At 42.7% G+C, this 25004-nt stretch overlaps 1 protein-coding gene across 1 annotated transcript in view; it reads left to right on the top strand.

The window, feature by feature from the left end:
• BCL2 (BCL2 apoptosis regulator) overlaps positions 1-18417 on the top strand; it is a 96813-nt gene extending 78396 nt beyond the window's left edge. Inside the window, exon 2 of the mRNA XM_056332510.1 lies at positions 13619-18417. Coding sequence (XP_056188485.1) covers positions 13619-13753 — 135 coding nt within the window. The 3' untranslated portion in view covers positions 13754-18417. The remainder of the gene's footprint in view (positions 1-13618) is intronic.
• The last annotated feature ends 6587 nt before the right edge of the window (positions 18418-25004 follow it).

Below are 25004 nucleotides of genomic sequence, written 5' to 3'. Positions count from 1 at the left end.
CTCAGGTATTGATCATAAACTGATTGTGGCTGACTCACCAAGTCTTAATGTCTAGGTGGACCACAAGACTAATTCAGTATCAGAGCTCCTGTGTTCATGGATCCTACCTTTCATCTCATCGAGGTGATGCTATTCTGTTTTCTTTAAAAACTGTGACATAAGTATGTATTTTAGTATCTAAGAAAGTCAACAGAGAGCTACTTCATCTTTCTCCTCCTAAATCTACCCTTAAAAATTGGCCAGAGGTGAAATACTAAACACAGCTGTATGAGCTGCTGCTCCTCCCAGGAGTGTGAAAGCCTTCAGAGAGCTTCTCCTGTAGCTCAGCAGCTACCAGCTTCTTGGTAAAACCCATAGACGTGCTGCACCTTCCACATAACAGGATTCACTGAGCAGGGATGAACTACAGCAGCATGGTGCCCAGGTATCCCTGCTTTCCAAGCACAGTTTTGAGTTGCCTTCACAGCAAACCAGACACAACTGGTGTTTGTGCTAAGCCTTCTTCCACAGGCTCCTAACCCAACCTGCTTGCTTCTAGAGGAGCGCCAGCTCAACCGAGGTGTATTCAAGACACAAGTTGGGTAGCGGAGTCTCGCTGGGTACTAGGCGGGGCTAGTCCTCACTGCAAGCTACTACTGTGTCACAACACAACCTTGAAGAGTCCCCTTGGCACAATGCCCACGGTGACTTGGCAGTTCCATCCACCTAGGCTACACTCAGCATTGTGGCAGCCAGCTGCATTTAAAACCTGCTGGGACCACAGCTCAAGCACGATTAGCTGGCACAATGACAGTGATGTATTTGTCTCTGCTAACTTCAACTCAGTAGACTGGAATAAGCAATATACCAGCAAGGAAAGGTGTAACTTGTGCATGCACAAATGCTTTGTGGAAACTGTGCAAGGTAGTACTGGATGTGTGTAAAAACAGAGGTAATGAATGAAGGAAGGTTACACAGCCATAGAAGGAAGAAATCACACAAGGAATAGCTGAAGAAACACACATAAGAAGGAAAGGGAGTACGTGAACAAGGCATGCAAAAAAACCCCAACAAATGAAAGGGGTGCAAGTTAAAGAGGTGCAATTTGAGAGTGGACAAAGATGACAAAATCAGACTAAAACCGATGTACAGCATCAGGCAGGCATGAAGAGAGACCCAGTAACCCCCCCGTGGTTGTTACATACATAGGAAGACCATTTAGATGGGACAGAAAACATTAGGCAAAAAGGATGCAAAGGAGCAGGAGATTTTTCCAATCAAAAGCTGTCTGTAACCTATGCTGAAGATGTTTTTTTCCTCCACTGCAAGCATATGAACAGTTTAATGTATGAGAGTATTGCTGGTGACACTGGGAACACTGGGCTTTAATGAGTCAATAGATTTGTTTCATCTTTAACTAATTTGAACCTTTAATCCTCTTGCTTGTGCAAATTCTTCTTCTTTCAGGTCAAAGTATTAAATAGGCTCAAGAAGTAAATAAGGAAATAAATACCAGAAACCCTGTAGGGAACATTTAAATTAAAGTTTTCTAATAGTCAAATCAACTTAATGCCATGATCATGGGCTCAGTTCAGCTTCCTCCCCCACCCCACCCCCACCCCAACTCTGTGGCTAAAGCTGTGGGAATGAATAGCCAAAAAAAAAAAGGAAGGGACTTAGGTTTTTGTTTCTTGATGCCTATGTTGCTCTAGATTTTGTTTTTTTTTTTTTTTTAAACTGCTTTCATTATAGACATACAGACAGGAACAAATTTGTAAAAATCAAACATATAGACCAAAACACTGGCCTGCAGATTTTCTCCCATGTTTCATGCCTGGTTTGCACTCTACTGTACACCCACGTTGCTTATGCTTCTGACTTTTGAAATGGATATAAATTATAGTTGTGCAAACTCTTATGTAGACAAAATCTTGCTGATATAACTGTCTTCCACCAGCACAACGTATTTCAGTTAATGAGTCAGAATACACTTTGATATCAGTATAAAAGGTTCCTCCTAGGGGAGAGGATTGCTTCTTTACTGTTAAAGTGTAGATAAGTTCTGAACTTTTCTCTTCCCTGACTTGGGCTTAAATCAATCAAACCCGTATCTAGTATTTCTCATCCAGAAATAATACAGTTTCTTTTCATCACCTTTGTGACTGCTGGTCCCTGTCTGTGTTATTACTTCGACTGTATGGTCATCAGAAAAGGGTCTATCTAAAATCCTCTTGAAAGCAGAAATTCTGTTTCAAGCAACAGTAACTGCAGGATCAAACGCCTCCAATATTGAAAGAAAAAGAAAGAAAACTAACTCAAAAGTTTGAGGCTAACAAATGGTTTGTAGTTAGCTGAGACAATTGTATTTAATATTGAGGAAGCAATGACTTTCTGGCCTCCAGTGGAGCATCTCCTAGACAGACAGGCAGGCACACAACAAAATGAAGTCTTAATGCCGTGAGCTTCTTGAGAATGCTACAATAACATTCTGGCAGACTGGGCTCCCTTGGCTCCTGTACTTGCTGCAATTTGAATGTCTCTTTTCGTTTAGCATGATGCTTGGCAAGTTTCCCAACCTTACATTATCTGGGAAAAGAAGACAAGAGAAGTTGGTATGTTCAGGGAGCCTTTGAAGAAGCTTCTTCACAGTTTGCTTATAGCAAAACAGTTGGCTGCATGTAGAAGTGGTGTCAGGACTGCAGCTTAGACTGCTAGCTTGAAAAGGGTTTAACTGAATTGCATCCAGGCACCAAGATGCTCAGATAGCACAGCAATGTGTGTGGCATAAGAACCTAGATAGAAGAAGATCAGATAGCAAATCAGAATTTTGCTTGTACTTTCCTGGGTTTGTCTAAACTTATAGCAGCAACAGTTAATTATAGGAGCTTCTGAAGGCAGCTCCTGGGTGGTTTATGTCACTTAGACATTAGATTCCAGCCATAAATTGCCAGCTAAGAGTTACCCCTGTGGCAGGAGGCCCCTATTGATGCGAAGCTGATGGAAATCATGCTTGTGCCTTCCTACTCAGGGGTAGAAGCAGCAGATGTTGGTGATGGAAGATCCGAGGTAGAAGTGCATTGACAACAATGGCAGAACACCAATAAAAAGAGCATCAGGATGGGTACAGGTCCTCCCCCAAAGAGAGACAGATGCAGGAGGTAGTTACACACAGGAGTTATTTGTGGCCATCCTCTAGATGATTGCTGTGCCTACTTCCAGATCTAATCCCTCTCCTTTCTACCACAGGGGAATCCCTCAGCTCTTGTAATCACTTCCTCTGGCTCTTAAGCAAGGGTAGCTCTTTAATGGCAGATTAATGCTTTAATGAAATTCTTGAGGCTACTTTGAAGTGACTGGGCAAGAGAGACTGGCCTTTCAGCAGCATCTGCTGGTGCAAGAGTCATAGCGTACATTGCTGTACGGGGTACGTGGTGCCGTAAGACTCTCTGTGCACAGCAGGATCCATCATTATTTCTCTGGTACTGCCTCAGGGCACATCTACACGGCACGGCACAGCACGGCACAGGGATACTTCAGCTGCCTCTAAACACTGGCTGCACTAGTTTCGCAGCAGGAATCGTTAGCCCACCTGGTGCTTGTACCTCTATACCTGCCCCTGAGTAGGCTTGTTGAGGTGCAAAGTCAGTTCTCTTTTCCTCTCCATAGAACTGCACTCTGCTGTGTGGATCCACCTGCACTTAGAAGTACTTAAAAAAGTAAATTATGAAATTTAGGACCCTATATGTTGGGGGTTTTTTTATTATTTCTGATCTGTGGGGTCTTATTTATTTTAGAAAGTAGGAAAGCTTTCAAGACTGATTTCATAGGTAATGCATTTATTTTTTTCTTGGCTGATATCCCTGATTTTGTTTTTTATTCTTTCCTTTGAGTATCTGAAATTTTACATGAAATTTCTTCTCACTTGGAAACACCAACACATGAAGTAATTTCTTTCCTGCCTAAGTTAATGGCCTTCTCCTTCCCTGTGCTGTTAGTTCAAGGTCACAATGATAGATTTAAATCCTTCATGAATTTTCATCTGACGTGCTGTCCACAGAAATTGTTCATTAAAAGATCCGATTTCCATTGGCATTCTCCCTTTCAAAGGATGTCAACAGGAAATATAAATGCTCAGCCCTTTGTGAATGATCAGCAAGGACATGCAGGCTTATGAAAAAAAAAAAAGGCAAAAAAAAAAAAAGCAGCAGTTAACCAGACCCTTTAGTTTCTGTTTTGAATGACTGGCCATAGGAATGCAGGCTAAGCTGTATTTCAGCTGTTCCCAAGGATGTGTGTGTGTAACTTGTTGATAGTGGTAGGTACATCAGGCTCCAGTGACAGCTATGTGACCACTCGGATGATCATTGTCCTGTAGCAGAACCAGCCCCTGTCTCCTCTCAAGAACACCAGGCATGAAAGAAAACAAAGAGGGTTCTGTTTCTTCAGAGGACTGGCACTCGTACCTCCTGCTCTTTACTGAAAAGAGAGAGATCCTAGGTCACCTCGGCTCTCACCCTATGCTCCCAGCAGCCATTAGGTTGTAAGGAACTGCATGACTTGCTCCAGCAATTGATGTGAATGTCTGATACCCGGGAGAGCTGAGACTTCTGCCTTACAGGACCTGTAGAGGATCTGATTGATAGGAGCAAAACTCAATACCCAGAACACCAGCTTACTTCACTGGGAACTACCCATCACCACCAAAAGGAAAGAAAACCCACCACAGCCTTAAAGTTTCAGAGTTATGTTTTTAAAATCTCACCGGTGTCCAAGGTACATGTCTTTCACAGTAAAAATAACTTGGAGTGTGTTGTGAATGCACAGACACAGATCAGTGCTGAACATCTGGTTAAAATAAATTACAGTCTTATTTTGCAAATAAAAGTTCCTAGGGTCTACATGACAAAGTCTGGCCAGCATAACTATCTCATGGGGAAAAAATCACATCCCTAGCCTACAAAGATAACTATTTTGGCATGATTCCTTTCCCCACTATGTAGACTTACGCAGACTTACACCAAACAGAGGAGTCCTTTTGCCAGTATAACTCACATTGTCTGGGAGGTACTTCAACCATGCTGGAAGGCTCCTGCAGTTGGTATAAGCCATGCCTTCATCAAGGGATCTGGCCAGAACAGCGACACCAGCAAAGCCCCTGAAGTACAGTATAACCCTTCTTCTCCTGCTGCTAGTCAGTTTTAAAGCTTCCTGCTAGAAGGAAACATGCAGAATTTCTGCCCTTTCTTGTATCAGCAAGAAATTCTTTTTACAGAGAAACTGAAGTATGCATATGGGTAGGAGGTGTGTTGCTTTCAAACTTCCCAGTGGTACTTGCTTTTGGATGGGAGAAGATCCCGCTTCTACAGGATGCCTGTTGTTTGTTTTGTTGTTGGGTTTGGAGGTGGAGGGGCAGAGGTGGTTTGCATTGCATTAAGTCTTCGTATTTTGGTTTTGCGTGGGGGCATTTGAATAAATCTAATGGTCATAGTTAATGGATTACAACTGTGTATGCAAATGAATTTGAGCTGTTTTGAATAACAAAACAAAGTCCTTTGTTCTGTTCGTGAATTGTATTCTTACACTCTGACTTTTCCTTATTTTTTTCATGTGGTCCCTGTTAGCTCTTACCTGATAGCATTTGCCAAAGGACTTTCTAGATGAACCCAAAAATATCAAGATTTACCAGCAAACCTTAACCCACGAGTCTCCCATAAAGCAAAGCAACTCATAAAGCTATCTTGGCTTAAAAGTAGGATTCATCTCATTGTGGCAACAGGCAGTTTTCACCTGTCGTATTTAGACAGTTCATTCTGTCTAAATTCCCACTTGCAGACTCTCCTCATTCCTTTCCCTGCTCCTTCACCCTCCATTTGTCTCCCAGGTCTTGTGCCTTTTGCCTAAGTGGTGAACAGGACCGAAAGGACAAGAAGGAGGAGCGGAGGGGAGGCACCTAAACCAAAGCCAAACTTCTCGTCCAAGCAGGTGCAGAGTAGGAACTTCCCCTTATTTTAATTTCCCATTATCACTTAGCTGCAAAATGATGAGAACATGGAGCAAGCCACCAAGAGGCCTCCACTCCTGCACGCACCGTGTCGGGAGGGGGGCACTCGCAGCCTGCTCCATCCAGCTGCCTGCCTGCCAGGACACGTCTGCCTGCCCTGCGGCTAAAACTGACACACGGTTCCCGGTAGAGTACAGCACCCAAGGGCTGACTTAGGAAACAGCAAGAGAAAGCAATGACCAAAAAATGCTGCCTCTTCTCTACTTAAAATAAAGCTTTTACAGGTGAGCAGAAATGGTTTGGGCTGCTAATGAGATGTAGGCTGCCAAGGAAAACACGTGCGCAAATTCGTATTTTCCAGGTGGCTGCTGCTAGAAGTGTAACTGTCCATTGAAGTCTACAGCATAAGCTTTATTTGCACTTACTCATTAAACTGCAGATTTATCATGAGGTTACTTTATCATAATATTAGCTATGTTGTCTCATTGGCCCTGTAAATCAGCTAATTGCCACAAGATTTAGAAAAACCAAGAGCCTGCTGCAAGTCACGTGAGGAAGGGGTGGCACTTCTGCCAAAGGTGCCGGTAGCTCTGTGTGACCTGTTGCTGCTGGAGCACCGAGGAGCGCCAGGGCTGCTGCTCCAGCTCTGTGCTGCTCTTGCTCAATGCTGAGCACAAGTTAAAGCCAAAGGGATTTGGATCAGAACGAAGTGTTGAGGCAACAAACACGGGATGGAGTGTTTCCCTGGGGGATGTTAAAACAAGAAGCAGAAAAATGCATGACTGGTCCCTCGTGGTTCAGCCAATGGGACAACCTGCTCAGACCGGTTCAATTTCACCCTTCTTGCTCACACGCACACACGGCCTTCTCTGGCCGAGGCCGCCGCGCGCCAGGCCCCGTCACCAGACCGACAGCCTTGCTGTCTTGCTTTCCTCTCTCTACCTCCGCTAATACTTGTGCCTCGAGCCCGGCACAGCTGGATGCGCTTATTAAGTAAACCCCTCCATGGCCTTGATGACAAATGCTGTGCCACTGCACTCTGAGCATTTCTACAAGCAGCTACTTTCAGTTCCCATTTCTCAGGTGGTTATGTGATTTAACTCTTGTGTGGTGGCCCACGAGCAGCACGGGCAGCTGGAGCAGGTGGGGAACATAACGGGGGATGTGCTCATATTTCCCTGTACTACCAACATACCCGCTGTAGCTAGATCTTCAGATCTGGGCTTTTAAACTTGGTAGGCTCTTTCCAGTGTAAGGGCGCTCATATTGAAAGAGTATTATGAGTGAGGCAGAATTTAGACATCTTGAGAGAAACAGGCCTGTGTTGTCATTCAGACCTGTTTTGTCATTTTTTTCATTTTACAGTCATTCTTAAGGTTTGACAGAGGTCCTAATGCATCTAGCTTCTTTTCAGAGGATGCAGGCATAAGAACAGTATTACAGGATGAGGTGAGTCCCCCCAACAACTCTGTGACACTTGTTTTCTCCTCCAAAGTGATCCACAAATCCATAGGCGGGTGTTTGCTAAGTTTACTGTTGTATGTCAACGTAAACTCTCTGGAATGGGTTTGATACATTTGAATAGAAGGAGCAGAAGCTGGCCTAAAACTGAATAGCTCTTGGTGCATCTGAGATTCATGAAAATACAAGCAGGGACACATTTTTTTCTAGGTACAAGTTAGACACAGCTTCTAGCACTCTACCTAAGTAGGGTACCATCGGAAAATAAAACTAAAATAAACTAAATATCGATGCAAACAAACAGCAAGTTAGTGGATTAGGATTATCAACCCACAAGAGATCTGCAAAGAAAATTGTGAAGGATCAAGTACAGCAGCTTTGAGCATGTTGTTTGAACTTCAACAATTTTGTCCAGAAGGCCTTCTCGCCTTCTTTCTCTCATTAATGCTAATATTGCTCCCTCAGCAGTGGCACCCATTAAATACCACCAGCTAGCTGCTGTAGTGACATTACAGCTGTTATGCTGATGCCAGAAATACCTCATTTTAATGCGGGCCTTTCCAGGAATAAGAAAACAAGGCAGCCTCCACTAGGTCTGGGCTTTTGCATATTGCAGAGCCACGTCTAACTGAATTAAGTAGAGACGCCAAGACTAAATTACTGAAACATTTCTCATGCTGACTTGGTTTAACAAGAATGCAGCCCAGTCTGAACACGGCAAGGGTTTCCATGCAAGCTGAATGATCAACACCTTACAAATCCTGTGTTTAAAGAGATGGCTTGACCATTCACCAAAGCCTGGGTTTGTCCCTCATCTCACAGTGGTCTGGAGGAAATCTGTCTGCCAGCAGGGTGACTCTCTAGGAGTGTGGACAGGAGGAATAGTCACCCCCATTACTATAACCACTCACATGTATATATTTCTAAGCATATGCATCGGTTTTCGTGAACAAACCTAACCACAATTAGTCCTTGCTCCTTAGAAGTCTCCATCTGAGTACCATGTTTAATCAGCCTTATGCAAATAATATTTCCACTGATTTCAATTAAGACAGACTTCAGTGAGAGCCTGGCAAGACTGCAAGATACACCCCCACGCTCAAAGGCTCACCGACGCAAGAATTTATACAAATAGGTGGCAAGGACAAGGAACAAAGAAGTTAGGTAAGACCACTGTGATGTGAACCAGTTTTGCCCGAAGTCAGAAACCTCAGATATCACTGGAGAAAAAAACAAGGCTACACAGCCAGCAACTGACACATCGGCTGCAGACCTAAGACTGTATGGGGCACTGTGGAAACAAAATGTTCAAAATAGACCCATTTCTACCACAGGCAAAAGCAAGGAGGGGAAAGAAAAGTTTGGATGGGGGTTTGATTGGCGTGCACATGCTGAAGCCATTCCCCAGGCAGGTTCTCTGCCCATGGTCGGTAGGGCTTGTGTGGTGACACTTTCTTTTCCCTCCCCTTGTAATTTGCTAACGTGCACCTGGCTGGACTGCCAGCATGTCAGCACTCCCAGGCGTAAAAAGATAGCGGCCTCTCTGAAGATATCGACCTCATGAAACACCACACGTCGGCACAACACAGTCAAGGTCTGAGCTGTCCTTATTTGCATGTACTCATGACTTAGGCTTGCATAAAAGACCCATAAACTCTTTGGGAAAAGAACAGCTACAGATCTGTCTAGTTTTTGTGTTCCAAGAACTTTCCTCGTTAGCTTCAAGATGACATTTTAATGAGGTTTCACTGCATAGAAAACATGGGACGATTTAACCAGCTCTGTCCGCTCCCTCCCTCCCCAAACTCTTTCTGAAATGAGTTACCATTCGGGAACGAAAGCTTTTATGAGAATTTATGTTGTTTGGGTGGAGGCAGGGGTGAAGGAGAAGTCATTCAGCTGCTAAACCTTGGCATTGGAGCTTATGCCATTCCCTCTCCTGCCCCATACCAGATGGCAAAGCCGCCTTGTTCAGACCTGTGCAAGTTTCTTCAAAAGCCAGGAGCAAGCGTGTGTTTGTTTGTTTGTTTTGGAGTCACAGAGAGGGCAGCGTAAAATAGCTGCAAGGCAATTCCCGTTCAGTAAAATGGAAGTCTCACTGGCTCTTCATTCAATACAATGTAGCTCAAGAGGATATCCTGCCAACCCAATGATAACGAGGGAAATAAAGTCACTTCCTCACCAGCTGTTTGATTCAGGTAGAAAAAGGAAGCCTTTACTTCCTTGTGTTTTCTCTCCCCACCGCCCCCTCAGTCAGAAATGCCAGGCTGAAACCTCCTTCTCCCTCCGTATTTTCAGTAAGGAGCCGTCAGATCCGTACTGCTTTGCTGGGCGCAGCCTATGGGAAGTACGTACTCCTCCGTGGCCGAGAAGCTACACCTTGCCTCTCAAGCAGGGGTGAAGGCTGAGCTGCAGAAGGACCGAGACTGAACAAACTCAGCTCAATGTGCAAGCAAAGAATGCCTGTGTAGTTAAAGATGCCATTTGCTTCTTGGATCAGAGCTGCCGAATTTGGGCTTGTGGAAGAGTGGCAGAGTGTGAGCTGGATGCTTTGTTTTGAGGCTGCCCTGACTCAGTGCACTATTATACCTCCTAATCCTCCGAGGGTGGTAAACTCCACTTTTGCCCTGGGCTCCCTGCAAATCCCAGGAACTCCAGCCAGGAACACACTATGTCCTCCCTTCATATAGTTCAACAGGCAAGAGGGCCCGAGGGCTACCCTGGGGGCAATCTTCCTGGCCTGCCAGTCAAGCCCAGGTCGGTGAGGCAGGCATCTTGGGTGCTTTGGTGCTAACAGGAGCTTAGGCAGAGCATCTTTCCCTCCCCCACTGCCACCTTTCTTGCTTCACAGAAACAGTCAATGTAAAGTTGCATAGTAAACCAGCAGTGGACTGATTTCACTTAATAAAAGCTTTTTAAGAAATTACTTTTTAAAAACTTACAGAGCTGAATGAAGAGTTCTTTTCCATATAATTTTTAACTGCCCTGATATAATTTTACATCCAGGATATAACTTTCCATTAAATTTTGAAGGTCTTAAAAGCAAGGCCTGCAACCATTTTCTTTCCAATTGTGTAAGACTTCCAGAAAGGTTGACCAAGCCAGAACTTGCCTCAGTCTATTTGCCAAAGGGACCTTTGCTTTCATTATAAAGAGTGCTTTTTGGAGGACATAAAGTGTTTCAAGCAATTTCCTTAATCTGACTTGTTTTAGCAGAGATTCTCTTATTTCAAACAGACTGGTTTAGGTGACAAAAATCCAGTGACAAATACATGAGTTTACAGAAGGAGACAAACCTTATGAAACAGTTGAGATTCTGCTTAGGGTTCTCTTTGTGCTAAAACAGTTTTCAGCAATGGGTCATACTTCCCCCCCCCCCCCCCTCGTTGTTTTAGTACATAAAATGGACATGTGTTTATTTAAAACAGGTTTGAAACTTAAACAAATAGTGACAGGCTGTTCAAACAAGCTTCGGAAATAGGCCTAATCAGGATGTTTGAGAAGGGGAGGGGGAACAATCATAAAGAGCTACTTGTAATATATAGGGCAGACACCATTAGCTTGGGTTCATGTTATTGTTGTAATAATCTCAGACAAAAAAGTACTGCATGCTGCACATTTTTTGTTAACATTCCTCTTTTAAGCCACAGGTTATACCATGCGTTTGCCTTGTCTTCAAATTTTACTGTAACCCTCTGTCCATCTTCATACCCAATACCAGGAGCTCTACCAAATCATTCAAAATGGTCTCACAGACAATCTGGGAAGAATGTTCCTAAACTGGGATAGAAGGAAGGCACAAAATAGACTCATTTTGATGTTGACACTGTGTATGCATTGGCTGTCATGAATATACAGAAGTCAGACCTTCCCCACAGAAAGAAACCATTAAAATCTTAATGTTAAAACATTTTCACATAACTTGCTTTTCCATGTTGGGGTATTTTTCATTTCCTCTCTTTTCCACCCATAATACTATCACCAAGTGTTGAACTTTACCCTTGTATTTTTATAAGGCCTGATCTTGAACTCCCCACATAGACAAAGCTCCCATGGAAGTCGGTGAGTCTGCACTGGCGACAACAGGATTTAGCCCAGTCTGTAACATTTTAGGATATTGTGTTACTTCATAGCCTTAAGGAGAAATAAAAGCAGCTTTCCAACGAGCTGCACAGCAAACTCAGTGTGTTTTTTCAGCTCTGCAACAGCACAGCAGAATATTAAGGCCAGAGTTTGCAAATGTCTATTTCAAAAACCAGGCAGCTAAGCAAAAGTTGCCAAATTTTCTACGGAATGAAGAGTTTGCATTAAAACGTTTCCCCCAAAGGTTAAGCTGCTTTCACTTAAGAATATACCTTTAGAAACCCAAGTTTGAAAGTTATTGCCTGGAGGAACAAGCATTGAGAAATGCAGGAAGCAGACGTATTTTCAGGTCAATGGCTATAGCTATTCTGTTACCGGCTTTTACCTACTGACACCCAGTCTTACCTACAACATGCACCAATATTACTTAATGTACTAACGTATTTTGGAAGGAAATACCTATTATTTATTTGAATCTCACTCCATGTCTAGTGAATAGGAGTCAAAATGGCAAAATATTAAAAAACCTTACACGCCCTCTCGTGGTAAAACCACAAACTCTTATTCTTACAATAGCTAGAGGTGGCTCATGATGGAGGCTAATTTAACACAATTTACAGAAAATTATCTTGGCTGTAAGGTTTATATTAATAATGGAGACCTTTCTTTCTTTAATTCCTGCTGTAAACCATAACATATATGCATTTTTAGAAGGCAGGTTCCCTCCTAGCATAGTAACATTACAAAATAGCTAAAGGCACTGTAACATAAACAGAGAATATTAACTTCTACCAAAAATGGGAAGTCTAGCATAATAAAGGTAGAGACAGACCCCTCCACATTAGATAGCTGTTTCGCGGGTTTATCTCAGTAGTTTGGGAGCAGACCTCGGTTGGCTGCATAATAAAAGAGTTGCCCTAAATGATGCTATCAGTTTTGTCACATTTTTAAAGTCATTCAGCTTTGCTATTTACTGCTTTCATACTATACAGTACTATTTATTCTGTCTCTCAGGAATGCCGTGAAGCTTCATGTTTGTTAGGAATTGCAGCCTAAAAGAAAGGCATTACATGCAGAGCATCACCAGTCTGACCGCTACCCCCACCAAATCCCTTTGTATTTATGAGTCACAAAAACTTTATCTTTGCTACTTAAACAGCCTGTCCATTCAGTGCCTGCACACACCTCCAGACTTTCCTGGAGCAGCTTTACAAAACAGCTCTCCATAGATGGAGGAACTGCAGCTTGAAGGAGAAGCCCAGGGTGGGTTGGGCAGGGCTGAGGCAGAGGACTCCCCCTGCACCTCTTACCAGGTGACTCATGGGCAGTGTGAGAAGTGGCACCACTGTGTGCTTCCCTTCCTCTTCATCTAGCTGAATGTCTTGGCTGGAGGGCAAATCAGATTGACAAGATGATCGCATGGCGAGACAGTTCTTTTTTAGGAAAGGCTATCAGATCAGTTTGTTGGCCCAACAGACCCTGCAGCCAGACCACTGCCACATCCAAGACATGATTAGCAGCAGCACAGGACCATGGTGTCACTTCTTTTGATGAAAGTTGTGCAAGACCATCAAAGGTGTAACAACCCTAACAGCTTCAGTCCATATGGAAGAAGCATCTGTGGCTACTACACATGGTCTTCTGAACCAATCCCAAGGGAACCAAATAAATACTGCCCTATTTTCAGCAAAGCTGACCAGCAATATAGATGCCCCACGTTCAGTGGAAATGAAAGATCTGGAGAATGAAGGTTAATTTACCTCCTTTGTTGTTTGTATACACAACAACATTCAAAAGCCAAAATGGTGGTACTTGTACTTAAAAATGCTGCTTCTATATCTTCTGTTTGACTGGGCATGCCTAAAGCAGAAGTCACAACCGTAAGTAATTACAGAAGTATTTGTACAGAAATAGACAGGAGAGCTTTGTGCTAAATACTGCACAAAAACATAACTCCAAAATCACTATTTTAATAGGTTTGTGTGGGGTTTTTGTGCTGGTGTGATTGCTGGATGATCGTTGAGTGTGAAGAAGTTGCTCTCCTTCTTTGAAAAAGTTACTGCAATTTTGATATTCCATTATTTCCCTTTCTAGGATGCCTTCGTGGAGTTGTATGGCAACAGTATGAGGCCTTTGTTTGATTTCTCCTGGATCTCTCTGAAGACTATCCTGAGTCTGGTTCTGGTGGGAGCTTGCATCACTCTTGGCGCTTATCTTGGACATAAGTAGAGTCACCCATTTATCGTGGATTACAAAAGTCTTTCAAAACAACAAAATAATATTTTTTTTTCTGTAGCACAATGATATTTTATGAGCAAAACAACTTCCCAGCTAAAGATTAAATCAGCTATTACTGCCAAAGGAAATATCATTTATTTTTACATTGCAGGAAAATTATTTATTAAAAGATATTTACATTTTAACCTGCTATTTTCAGAAACTCTGCAAGTTGTATCTGTCATCACATCATGTTGTTATTCTTAACTGTAATGAGCCCCAAAGTCTTTTAGGCTCTTTTTTTAATTAATGCAGCTGGCTGGATTATTTTATCTTTGAAGAGCAAATATACTGACAAAGACCTACCTGCTTACACTTACAAGGGCAGTTACTTGAGCTGCTAAAGGCTGCATAATTGTGTTGATTTTTCTTGCATTTTCTAGATGGCTGGGAGGGATCTGAAAGACAAGGTCAGTGTGAACAAAGTTCTCACCCTGTCCTGCTGGCAAGAACTGATAAGAGTAAATGATTCAACATGGTACATACGTGGAGTCAAGATGGCAACTTCTTGAAGGACACCTGGCTATACCTACAGGAGAACAGTTGGAAATATGATTGCCTATGCCTTGTAAACACGCATTTTTAAGCTACCGGTTGTGCCATCACATCATAATCACAATACCCTAACACATGTCAACTCAAATACTTTTTTTTAATAGAAGTGTGAAGTTAAATCTTTGGGGCTTGCAGGAAATTGCTGTTCCGATGATTTTCTCAGCAGTGAAACTTTTTTTTGCGGCTACTGACACAGAAACATCAGGAGACCTTAAGTGCCTGCTTCGACAGAGCAGAGCTGGAGTCTGAAGACCTGACCTGTGTCCCACTTTAGTGGGCTCATATCTGCAACTAATCCTGTTTACTTACTGAGTTCCTCCAGGGGTTTGAAACCAATTAGACGTGGTCTCTAAATCCCTGAAAGTTGAAAAAGATCTTAATTTTATTTGGCAAGAAGCAGACCTCAGCTGAGTTACAGATTAGCTCTGACTATCCTTGTTTATCAAACTGGACACCAAAATCAAGTTCATTTTCATAACAGGAAAAGAAAGTGAGCTTTATCCTCCTGCCCCTCGCCCTCAAAATTATTTCATGCTAATAATTTCCTAAGACTGTCTACAGAAGAAAAGATGATGAAGAAACTCCAGATCCTCTCTCTGGACAGAGACTCTCTGACACCTCGGTCACGCAGGTGCCTACTGTCGTTTTAAGTGAAAATAGGGTGGAGGAAAAGGGGTGTGTGGGGGGGTGAAGTCATCTGCTCACGTTACAAAATGCAACTCAAGTAAAATAATGCAGAGTACTTGGTATACAGTTTTATAAACAGACCTGTGTTCTGAAACCAGATGTGTCAATGCATTTTAAAGCGGGGCTTTCCGTGCACTTGGAGGGGGCCAAGAGCCCTGACGAAATCGAAGAATCTGAAGTGTGTCCCACAGGCTGCTCCGAGGCATGGAAACGTCCAGCTTCAAATGTTTAAGTCAAGCACTCCTATTTTTTCTATGAAACTTATGAAATCTGGGATTTGTGGATATTTGGACATCCAGACACAGAAAGAAAAAGTTGCAAAGCTCTGGATGAAATGTACCATACAATAAATAAGTGCTCTAAGGGTGGGAAAAAAATACAGTGAATAAACTGTAGATTCAACCTCAAGATTTCAGTCGAATAACTTTGTGGCATTATATGCAAAATATCTCCATTAACTTGGGAATGTAATATGTTCAATGTTAAGGCTGTAGTTGATGTTGTGTCTTCAAAGCTGCTTTTTTGTTTGTTTGTTTAAGAGTTGTACATCTCAGCATTTTTACTGCTATTTAGTCATGGCACCTACACTTTGTATGAGCAAAGATGGAGCAAGCTTACTTTTCAAATTTGAAATGACTTTTAATTTTATAGAAACATAGAAAGGAAATGTTTCTAAGAACACAAAAATGTGAACTATGCTTGATGAAAAAAAAAAAAAAAAAGAAAAATCTCACCATCAAACAAAAAGCACCTGCAATGTTTTCAGAGTGCTTCTGTCAGAAGTGGGCATGCTCGTGTAGGGTTCGTATGAAAAATATTTGAGATGGGAGCAACCGAATATTGTGGATTGAGTGTGGGCTTTGGTTTTTTTCAGCTTCCAAGCCGAATTTGTCTGCAGCCAATTTCACAACTGGAGTTGGCTGGTATCGAGCTAATGTTTCATTTCACAATCTAGTCTTCGTTTCAATTTGTGCCCATACGCCCATTAAAGTTCATGAACTATTAGACCTCAAATTGTTTCAATATTGTTTATTTTATTAAAGGTTTACATTGTCAAAAGTGGTAAAAGAGTAACTGTCAATTCCAGTGCTGCTATACTACCAGGATAATTTGAATGGGTTTTATTTTTTAATACCTTCCAATGGCAAAAGTTTTTAAAGCTGCTTTAGAAATAATATGAAGAAGACACATGATACACATTTAAATAAATACTGAGGATTTTGTGTTCTGTTGTGTCTACTCACTGGACTTCCCAGTGTATTAGTTAATACCAGGCAAAAAGAAGAGTCATGATGACTGTTGGTTTTATTTTATTAAAGAGCTAATGGAGTTTTCCCATTCTGACTGCAGAATAGTACAGTATTGTGGCTGCATTAGGTATAATGATAGTTGATAATACATTTATTAAAAAACATATTAGAAACATTGAATGTATATAAAAGCTTGAACTTCTTTAATAAAATCCTCTCCTCTCACTCCTGCATTTCTTTTGCAATAATTCCTGTCTTTCCTATTCTTCATTACACTTTCACATAAGAATTTTTTTCCCCCACAAAATGCCTTACAGACTTCCATGCTCCATGACTATGCTTCAGTGAAAATCCATCCTGTGTTACTATGTATGCACACACAGCTGACCACTCCCAGCATATCCAAGTAGGAAAAGCAAAAAATTAAAAAAGAGGGACACTTCTGAAGTTGGTTAGGTACAGAAGATCAGAGGACAACAAAGGAAGAGGAGAGTGGAGGGAAACAAAGCGATCACTGAAATGTCTCCTTGGTTAAAGATGACTCTTACCTGGAACTTGTTCGTTGCTCATCCTTTCCCTTGAAAAAGGATGATATAAGGGCAGAGTAACCCCACAGAGTTACAGAGACCCCACAATTACTCTTCACTATAAAACTTTGTTAATTCTGAAGGCAGTCTTCTGCAAAACAGGAAATCTGTATGAATTTAAGAGAAATACTAGATTTTGCTGTATTCAATTTATTTGTCATTAACTCTTTTTCACTCCCTTTATTAAGAAAATAATGACAGAAAATATTTTGCTTCTGAAACAAAAAATAATCTGTAAATTCACCTAAGATCTGCTGTAGATTAGTATGTTAGGAGCAGATGGAAAAACAAGAAAAAAATTCTGCAAGTTCAATATTCTGAAATCAGAGCTGACACAGAGGACATTTCTTAATAGAACAAGCACTGGATCCACCAGAGGAGTAATGGGGTTATCAGGGTAACAGAGAATAGATGTATAAGGAAGGGGGCTGGAAGGTACAGAGAATGACATTGGTAAGTAAGAAAATCTCAAGTTTCATATGATGCAGGAGTTCGCCCAAGAAGGTCTGAAAATAACTTTTAACTAAAACCAGCTACAAATGTGTGCACTACATGATTACAATTGCTAAAAATTTTCAATTACAAAATTATTTGTAAATCACTGTAAAACAGATATCCAATCACTATAAAAGTTCATCAGTTTCGTGTTGTGAGTGGGGACTACAGCTCTGAGTAGGGTTGCACTAATAAGGAACAATTATAAAAAAAATACATTTCTCTGAAACAAGATGTGCAAGGGAAACACGAAGGTGATGCAGTTCAAGGAATACAGACCCAGTCCCACCAGTGCTTGCATGCACAGTCTGCCCAGATGAGGCAGTGGGAGTCAGCTATACGTAAGGACTGCATGCTTTGACCCTGAAGCATGACACTCTGCTTAGCTGTGCACCTGCACTCCACAAACTTAGAAATCCTATTGATTAAAAGTATAGTGAAGTAGCATGTTTAAAGCCTGTCTTTTTTTCCCTCTATCTTTAAACAAGCTAGAAAAATGATTCATTTGTATTACGAGTTTATGGCTCAGTACTATGTAAAAAATTAAACACCTTTTGATTTATAAGTATAAAAATTCTTTCTCATTGCAGAAGCCCAGCTATGTTTTTCATTCCTATCTCTTTCAAACAAGGCTAAATAGAAGGAAGACAAAAGAGCTAATTTAGTCTGTATTTGGTTTAAACCACACTCCTATACTAAATTAATGCAGCTTCATCACACAATGAAATCTTCTTCAAAAAGTTATACAGCATTAAGAGTTCCACACAAAAACTGTATATTTTTATAATTTAAATAGCATATTTTTTTCTTCTGAATATTTGATTTTTAATTATCACCAGCATAAATGTACATAAGCAGATATTGTTTATCCAGTACCTTTGGATGATGTATGTATGGTAATGTAGTTTGTCAGTTTATCATCATTTAATATGATTATGTTGTTCTTTGTCTTTAAAATGTTATAAGAACATGCTGCCATTAAACTTCCCATGTCTGTCTAGTTAATATTGTGAAAAAATAATAAAGCACACTGTGAGTTACTTGTTTTGCATTTGCATTGTTTAGGATTTGTTGATAAAAAACTACTCAAACATTTTGAGTGTAATCCCATAAACAAAACGTGATGTTTTGTTCCTGATAGTTGTATTGGCATGTTCTGCTTAGCATTGGCCAGTACTCGTTAGCCTTCCTTGAAGGCCTCTGTGCATCGAGGTGTAATCAACCCAGGTTTTACAAGCTGCTGCTGCACAAAATACAGTCCACAGGTGTAACCATACGCTTTGGGACCCAAGGACAGTGTCACCCATTCTGCTATCCCATACATGTAATGTCTTGTGGAAACTGCAGCAAAACCCTTCTGTTTATTTGCTAATGCTACTTTTTGTCCTTGTAGAAAGGAGCTGGAAAAGCATAATAGCAAGTTTCAACAGGAGAAACAGAAACAGTTTTGTTACTGCTGAAGGTTTGTTACAGTTATGATAGGTTTCCACCAGATATTGTGGTATTTCGCTTTTTAAAGCCTCATATTAATTTGCCCTCAAATCACAGTTGTTGCCACATTCCTTCTGTGGCTTTAGTTCACGTAGAACATAGGTAAATGAGCTCAGGTAATGAGTATTTAACTGCCCTAAGAATTTACCCTGCTTCCCGAGTGGGTTTTGCAGCTTTGAGCGTGCACTCTGCTGTCATGGATGCACTTGTGAGGGCCTGCAGTTAGCAGTTCAATGCCTTTCAAGGACAACTGAGACACGTGCAAAACGTCCACCCCTCTGTCTGTGTCCCTGAAGACAGAGAAGGTGGAGGAAGTCGGCCTGAAACAAAAAGAAGCAGCAACAACAGCAGAACACAACTAACAGAATGTCCTCTTGGCTCTGGGATTAAACTGTCCAGCAGAGAGCAAGGTTACTAAATCCTTTGCAAAGCAGAAGGTAAGGAAATTTGCAGTTCTACAAGTACTGCCATTCTCACACACACTCACACCACCACACACCCCCACACACACCCACACACCCCCACGCCAATTATTCTGAGACTGAAAAAAAGAGGAAAAGCACTTGGAGGAAAGTAGCCTCAGCATTGTCATTTTTTCTAGCTAAAAACCTAACGAAGGAAGATGGAATTAAGTTCCCCTAGGGAGGCAAACCGAGTTCAGCAATATCGGGTAAATCAGTGATTCTCCTCTTTCCTGACTCCAGTTTTTCTCAAAAACGAACAGATTAGCACCCGTGATTAAACGCCTACCTTAGCACAGGGACCAAGCATCAGAGAACAGATGGGGTCTGGATAAAGCCAAAATGAATGTTAGACCTGGTAGCTAAGATGGGGTTTGGCTATCTGAAAATTAGGTAGAATCGCCTTTAAAACAAGTTTTGCTGGCCAGAACCAGAAAGTTGCCTTATCAAAATGTAGCCAACAGGTTTCAAGCACTGTAAGTCTCCACAGAAGCTGCACTGCTGGCAGCTGCAGTCTCTCCGCGGCGGCAGGCTCTCAGTCCTGTAGTACCTCTAGCTACTGGTTTTGTCCCCCTAGCTTATTAAATATTTAAAGGGAGACTGCAAATGATACAAAGTTAAATTTATTCCAGTATGAATGGCCAGATAATAACTGCATGCCATTTAAGTTTCACATAACATCTGGCACTAAGATGAGTTAGCCTTCTCTTAGAAGTAACTTTTTGGTATTAAGAACTGCCTTTGAAGACATTTTACTCAGGGCAAAAGACCAAGTAGTCAAGATTTGTGCACTGCAAGAAACTGACTTACACAGAGGGACAAACAACACAGCAGCTCTTGAAGCATCCCATCATAGCCTGTAGTTTACTGCACCACAGTACAATCGAGCACGAGTACTGAAAACGTTCAGAATGCCTCTCTGAAACCTCAAAGGGGTAAATACACAAGTCAGTAAAAACTATCAGTATCTAATTTTTTCAGGACTTCTCAAGGTGCAGGCGCACTCCTTGCTGTCCTGCCGTATTCTGAAAACTGTTTCTGGATTAGTTCAACCAGAAGATGCCTTCTTCCTCTCCAGTGGGGATACCTATTCTGGTACTGACCAGTGCAATTCATTTTAAATGTACTGAGTTGCCTCTTGGATAGCCTGGAGAAAGGTATTAGTGTGCCCTCTTCCGCTTGTGTCCTTCAGAACTCCCATTACAAGGATGACCACAACAGTGGGAATATAATCCCTTAATTATAGCAAGAAGGTCTGAAATTGGCACTCAAATTCAAACAAGGTCCTGGTCATGCAGATAAAAATGTGCTTCTGGAGCAGATGGTGCAGGTGCAGAGCTCTACAAAGCCACAGATGACAGAAATAAAAGCTAGCCAATCTGTTTATTTGGAGATGAAACAGAAAAGAAACCTCCTTCTCTTTCTTTGACCATCTGATAAGATACAGACACTTACCTGCCTACCTGGCCAGAGATGCTCTCCGATGCCCTGGTTAGTAATTTCCTTGAGGCTGCCTGGAGTTTCTTGCAGGTTTAAATCTCTCCCCGCCTGTACATTCCCACTCTAAAAAGATTACTGAGCCTCAATATATGCAGTAAGTAAACTTTTCCCTTTCTCACCTGTGCCTTCCAGAATATTACTGTTCTCACCTCTTTGGGAACACTGAAGACCCTTTGGCAGGTAAGGTGTAATATATGTGGATGGTACTATTAGTGGCTTATTAACAATAATGTCCAATGTTTGTATCTCAGGCTATGCTACTGTGATCAAAAGCACTGTGGTGGTCTCTGCATAGCTAGACCACCCAACTGAAATAGTTTCTTCCAGATTATGAAGAGACATCTGATGCCATTTCTGTCAAAGCAGCCACAGCCCACGCCAAGGTGTTTATTCAGGTTGTAGGGGGATGAAAGACACCTGATCCAGCATCATCTAGCTACAGTGGCACAAACAGCCTTTATCCTGTTGTACTCGGTTTGCACGGCAAGGTTTTGGTAGCGGGGTGGGGGGGTGGATTACAGGGGTGGCTTCTGTGAGAAGATGCCAGAACCTTCCACTATGTCTGATAGAGTCAATGCCAGTCAGCTCCAAGATGGACCTGCCACCGGCCAAGGCCAAGCCCATCAGCGATGGTGGTAGCGCCTCTGGGATATCATATTTAAGAAGGGGGTGGGGGGGACACACACACGACCCTGCACAGTGGCAACAGCAGCCAGAGAGAGGGGTGAGAATATGTGAGAGAAACTCTGCAGACACCAAGGTCAGTGAGGAAGGAGGGGGAGGAGATGCTCCAGGCAGCGGAGCAGATTCCCCTGCAGCCTGTGGTGAAGACCATGGTGAGGCAGGCTGTGCCCCTCAGCCCATGGAGGTTAACGGTGGAGGTGCAGCAGATCTCCACCTGCAGCCCAGGGAGGGCCCCACACCAAAGCAGGTGGATGCCCAAAGGAGGCTGTGATCTGTGAGAAGCCCAGACTGGAGCAGGTTCCTGTCGGGACCTGAGAGAGAGGAGCCCAGGCTGAGGCAGGTTTCTGGCAGGACTCATGACCCCCTGGGGGACCCACGCTGGAGCAGTCTCTTCCTGAAGAGCTGCACCCCATGGAAGGGACCCACGCTGGAGCAGTTCATGAAGGACTGTAGCCTGTGGGAAGGACACATGTTGGAGAAGTTTGTGGACAGCTGTCTCCCATGGGAGGGACCCTATGCTGGAGCAGAGGACAAGTGTGAGGAGAAAGGAGTGGCAGAGACAGCGTGTGATGAACTGACTGCAACCCCCATTCCTCGTCCCCCTGCTCCACTGGAGAGGAGGAGGTAGAGAATATCAGGAATGAAGCTGAACCCGGGAAGAAAGGAGGGGTGTGGGTATTTTAAGATTTGGTTTTATTTCTCATTATCTTACTCTGGTTTGATTGTTAATTAATTAAACTAATTTCCCAAGTCATCTGTTTTGCCTGTGACGGTAATTGGTGGGTGATCTCTCCCTGTCCTTGTCTTGACACACAAGCTTTCCATTATATTTTCTCTCCCCTGTCCAGCTGAGGAGGGAGGCGATAAAGCAGCTTTGGTGGGCACCTGGCATCCAGCCAGGGTCAACCCACCACACCCATTCACCATCAAGCCCTGTGGCAGAAAGTTAACTTACAGTAGGGGAAAAAAGTTTGGTCACCTTGACCCAGCAGGGCTTACACTGGAGCAGCACTTTGTGTCATACATTTATGTAAATGCATGCCATGCAGCTGCCTCATATACTCCTTCAAAAACTGCTTTCAGTCAAGTACCATGAATTCCAAAATTGGATTTATTGTACCACTAAAACACAGTAAGCTTCATGTCTTATAGACATGAACTGACAAGCAAATCTGATGCAAACACATAAAAGGTCAATGTGTGCAGTCTGTTACTGACCACTGACTGAGGCCACAAGTTACTCATTCACGCTGGGGTGGCAACAGCTTTGATAGACCCCCAATCTTTGTCTTTGTTGGGGCAACCACATTAGAAATTGTGAAACGAGAAAATGCTGTGTTCAGCACTGAAACAGACAAAAAAACAGACTGTACATTATCGCTGCAGTGGAAAAAATCATCCCTGATTTACTAAAAGCTTATTGCAAAAACCTGAAAACAACTCATTTGTCAAAAAGCCTTTTGTTCTCTTCTAGGGTTCAACCCTCCAAGACACTTGTGTGACAGCACATACCTCTAGTTGTCTGAGCGTGCCATTTCATAGAACCAGAGAATTGTTTGCATTGGGAGGGACCTTCAAAGATCATCTAGTTCCAACCCCCCTTGCCATGGGCAGGGACACCTTCCACTAGACCAGGTTGCCCAAAGCCCCATCCAGCCTGGCCTTGAAACACTTCCAGGGATGGGGCAGCCGCAGCTTCTCTGGGCAACCTGTTCCAGTGCCTCACCACTCTCACGGTAAAGAACTTCTTCCTAATATCCTATCTACATCTACACTCTCCCAGTTTGAACCATTGCTCCTTGTCCTGTCACAGTCTTATGCATCAAATCCTAACAGCACCTCAGAACTATTAAAAAAAATAAAATAAAAAGCATGACTTCTGGGCAGTTTGGAAAGAAAACGGTAAAAGACTGGAAAGTCAACCCATGAGCCATGTGGGAATGCCCAGCAGGTTTCAAGGCAGTTTGGAAATGCATTTCCTTCAAGATGATATCACGGGGAAATGCTGAGAGGCATCACGCTTCCATACCTGTTACTATGCAATCCCACAGCACTGCAAATGCCAAATCAAAGTGCCTTTGGCTAAGCAGCCCCTCTTCCTGAGCTGCGCCACATCCACCGCCCCCCCTCCACCCAAACAACCGAAGAATTTGCTGGCAGGACCCAGCAATGCACAACACGTCCACCGACCTCAAGCGCAAGTTTTGGCTCGCCCCTTTTTGTAGCATAAAGATGCCAGCACCTTGTAATAATCCCGGCAGGTGGAGGAGAAGCCACAGCGCTGCAGTATAATTAATTTTTTTTTTTTTCCAGCGGGGAGCCAGGGTGCAGACACACTCTGTAATGCGTGCAGCAGAGCCCAGCCAGCGGGCGCTGCCGTCTGCTCCACCACCCAGCCAGCATGGCCTGAAAGGGACCGCCGCCTGCACTGCTCTGCCCTCCCATAATTTGACTCGAAGCCAAAACTGGCAGCAAACCAAGGTGTTCTCTCATGAGACTGTAAATTAATGTTGCTGAAGGAAACTGGCTAGTAGTTCATATGGCTCTGGGTTTGCTTTCCATCTGGTGTCCAACTTCAAATTCCCTCTACAGCTAGGAATAAAACAGGTGAGGTGCCTGGGCCACTCAGCACCCCCTACACATAACTAATTTCCTTTCATTCAGGCCTTTAAAAAAACCCCACAACTTCATCTTACTACAGTTTTGAAATGTTATAGGGGTTTTTTTTTTGAACTTAAAAAAGCAGCTGCTATTTCTCTCCAGGCTTTGCAAACATTCTTCTCATTAAGTAACTCATTTACTGCTAGCAGCAGGCACAGCTTCCTCCAACACAGAGCTCTAAAAGAAGCTGATACATTTTACACTTAAAAAACGTGGCCATGGAAAAGAAACAGATGTATTTTAAACAAAGGTGCTCATTTTCAGCTCCTCCTCACTCCTCCACTTCACAGACAAGGTATGTAATAAGCCCTTCGTGCTAGCTGTTGACCACCTAAATCAGCACGATGAATTGTCCCAGTGTTTTCCTTAGGGACATAAAATCAATCTTTAACCAAGGACAAATAGCACTGCTTCCAGTTACATTCAAATCACAGCTTCCAGTTCTGGAATTAGATGTCAGTCCTGTTACTTTGCGGCTACTTCCTTGTTTTCTGCTAAGGTGGACGGGGAAAGGAGGGCCAGCTCAGAGGTCATAAAAGATAGTCAAGAGTTATAAAAAGAAAAAAAAACCTATACAGCTACCTCCAAGAAAAGATGAGACAGCATCCAAGGTTCAGATAGGTCTAGGCTCCTCTTCACATCATACACTTTTCAAAGCACACTACCAACTCAAGAACTACTCCCATCACCAGCTACTGGGAAACTTCCATTAAAATAAACTGGATCCAGGAAGAGATATTTTAGTACTGCACTGGAAGTGGAGCCATTGGTAGCTGCAGAATAGCTTCCACTGCCAAACAAGGTTACTCTTAACTACCTAAGAAAAGCATGG

This window comes from Falco biarmicus, chromosome 3 (assembly GCF_023638135.1).
Source record: "Falco biarmicus isolate bFalBia1 chromosome 3, bFalBia1.pri, whole genome shotgun sequence".
Taxonomy (NCBI): Eukaryota; Metazoa; Chordata; class Aves; order Falconiformes; family Falconidae; genus Falco; species Falco biarmicus.
The sequence above is the reverse complement of the archived record's forward strand: the minus strand, read 5'-3'. Positions and strand labels throughout refer to the sequence as shown.